Source organism: Phaethon lepturus, unplaced genomic scaffold (genome assembly GCF_000687285.1).
Source record: "Phaethon lepturus isolate BGI_N335 unplaced genomic scaffold, ASM68728v1 scaffold40622, whole genome shotgun sequence".
Taxonomy (NCBI): domain Eukaryota; kingdom Metazoa; phylum Chordata; class Aves; order Phaethontiformes; family Phaethontidae; genus Phaethon; species Phaethon lepturus.
In genome coordinates this window covers 603-2,619 of record NW_010523350.1, presented here as the reverse complement: position 1 = coordinate 2,619, position 2,017 = coordinate 603, and the positions used below count along the sequence as shown (strand labels likewise).

The 2,017-nt window shown below is 64.2% G+C and overlaps 1 protein-coding gene across 1 annotated transcript; it reads left to right on the top strand.

The window, feature by feature from the left end:
* Nucleotides 1-5: 5 nt before the first annotated feature.
* LOC104616930 (solute carrier family 23 member 3-like) lies at nucleotides 6-1,422 on the top strand (the record flags this gene model as incomplete). Its single annotated transcript, XM_010282100.1, is given in 4 exon segments — nucleotides 6-44; nucleotides 236-638; nucleotides 841-936; nucleotides 1,079-1,422. Coding segments are annotated over 4 exon segments (882 nt in total), but the record flags the coding sequence as incomplete, so codon positions are not given.
* Nucleotides 1,423-2,017: the final 595 nt, after the last annotated feature.

The window sequence follows — 2,017 nt, the reverse complement described above, 5'->3', positions numbered from 1 at the left end:
CGGCTGCCAGCATCGCCAGCGCCTGCGCCACCGGCCTCACGCAGGTATGCCCAGCGTGGGGGGGAAGGTGGGCAAGAGATGGGGAGGCAATGGAGCGGGAGGTGTGGGGGACCTGTGGTACCCAGGCTGTCACTGAGCCAGTGCTGGGAAAGGCAGGTCTGTAGGCGCTACGGGGGGGCACAGAGCGAGGGGTGAGGCTCCCCATCCTCACTTTCCCCGTCCTCCTTTCCACCAGACTGGCTCTCGCTTGTCGGTACAAGTAAGCGCGCTGGCGTGCGTGGTGCTGGGCACGTCCCCGAGGCTGGCAGGGCTCCTCGCTCGCATCCCGCTGGCAGTTCACGGTGCGTACTCTGCCCTTCCCCTGCACTGCGGTGCCTGCAGCCTGCCCGGCGCTGCCTGACTGCTGCCCCTCGCAGGGGGGGTGCTCTGCGTCACCTACACCGTGGCTGTGGGCACGGGGATCTCCTACTTCCAGTACGCGGACATCGACTCAGGCAGGAACATCTTCATCGTCGGCTTCTCTGCGTCACCTACACCGTGGCTGTGGGCACGGGGATCTCCTACTTCCAGTACGCGGACATCGACTCAGGCAGGAACATCTTCATCGTCGGGCGTGGCTCCGGCTCACCTGGCCACAGGTAGCGGGGACATTCCCCAGGCAAGGCAAAGCCTCAGGCCCCGTGGCATGGTGACCACACATGTCCCATGTCCTGGGAGGCTGGGGAAGCTCACAGCAGCAGGCAGCTCCCTCTCCAGCCCCTGGGTCTGCCACGGCAGCTCCTGCCCCTTCCCTGCTGCTGGGCTGTGACACCCTGGGTGATTCTGGCACTGTCCCTGCAGGCTGGGTGCCCCTGGACCTCCTCTTCCTCTCCCTGCTCATGGTGCCCGTCATCTTAACTGGCTTCTTGTCGTTTTTCCTGGAGAACACTGTCTCAGGTGAGGGTATGCTGCAGCATGAGCTGCTGCTCTGAAGGCTGGCTATGGCCATGGGACTGTCCCCAAACCACCAGCTCTGCCTCCAGGCACCAGGAGGGTGCAGCTGGAGGAAGAGGCTCCCATCTCACTGCCCTGGCTGCAGGAACGCTGGAGGAGCGAGGGCTGCTCTCCCACCTGGCGCAGCAGAAACTCGGGGCAGGCAGTCGCCATTCCCATGGAGAGTGGGGCGAAGCCAGCCAGGTGTACGGGCTCCCGGCCAGGCTGAGCAGACTGCTGCCATCCTCCTGCAAAGCTTTCCCCTGCTGCTTCCTCTGCCCGGGGAGCGAGGAAGAGGAAGACGAGGAAGAGGGCACCCGTGCTGCTGAGGAGGGGACCGCTGCGGCAGGGGAAGGGACGCACCTGCTCCCCAAAGCAGGCTCAGGAGAGCTGCAGCTGACCAGGAGGCCGAGTGAGACGGAGATGTCCACGTGGCACACTGTGGCCTGACCCTGCGGCACAGGGACACCTCATGGGGGACTGGGGCTGTGACCCCAAGGCAGCTTGTAAGCCACTATGCTCCTTGTTTCTGAGGCCCATGTGGACTGGAGGGACCTGCGCTTCCACACTCCCAGCATGAACCCCATTTCCCTGCTCGGGAGTGAGCTATAAAAATCTTCAACCACCTTTGCCCTTTCCAGGGGTTTCCTTTCCAGCCAGGATTTTCCTGCGAGCTGCCCCCCACCCTCCCCTGGTGCCACTGTAGCTGGGGATGTGGTTGCCCATACAGCCCACCACCAGCCTGTGGACATGGCCAGGGCAGGGCTCGGTGCTTTGTCCAGCCCAAAGGACTGTCACCTTGGGCTCTGCTCACCCCCTGCCACCATGCAGAGCTGGCTCTTCCCCTCCTCATGGCCGTGCCCTAGCTGAGCCCGTGGCCCCTTGATGCCCACAGCATCATGCCAACGCCCTGGCTCTGGCACACCGGCGTGCCCCAGGCTGGGGGTGCAGCTCAGCTTGGTTCCCCAAAACAGTGAATCCCCTTTCACCTGCAGCGGGTTGGTGCCAGGAGCACTTAACTGCCCCGAAGACATTGCTCTCGCTG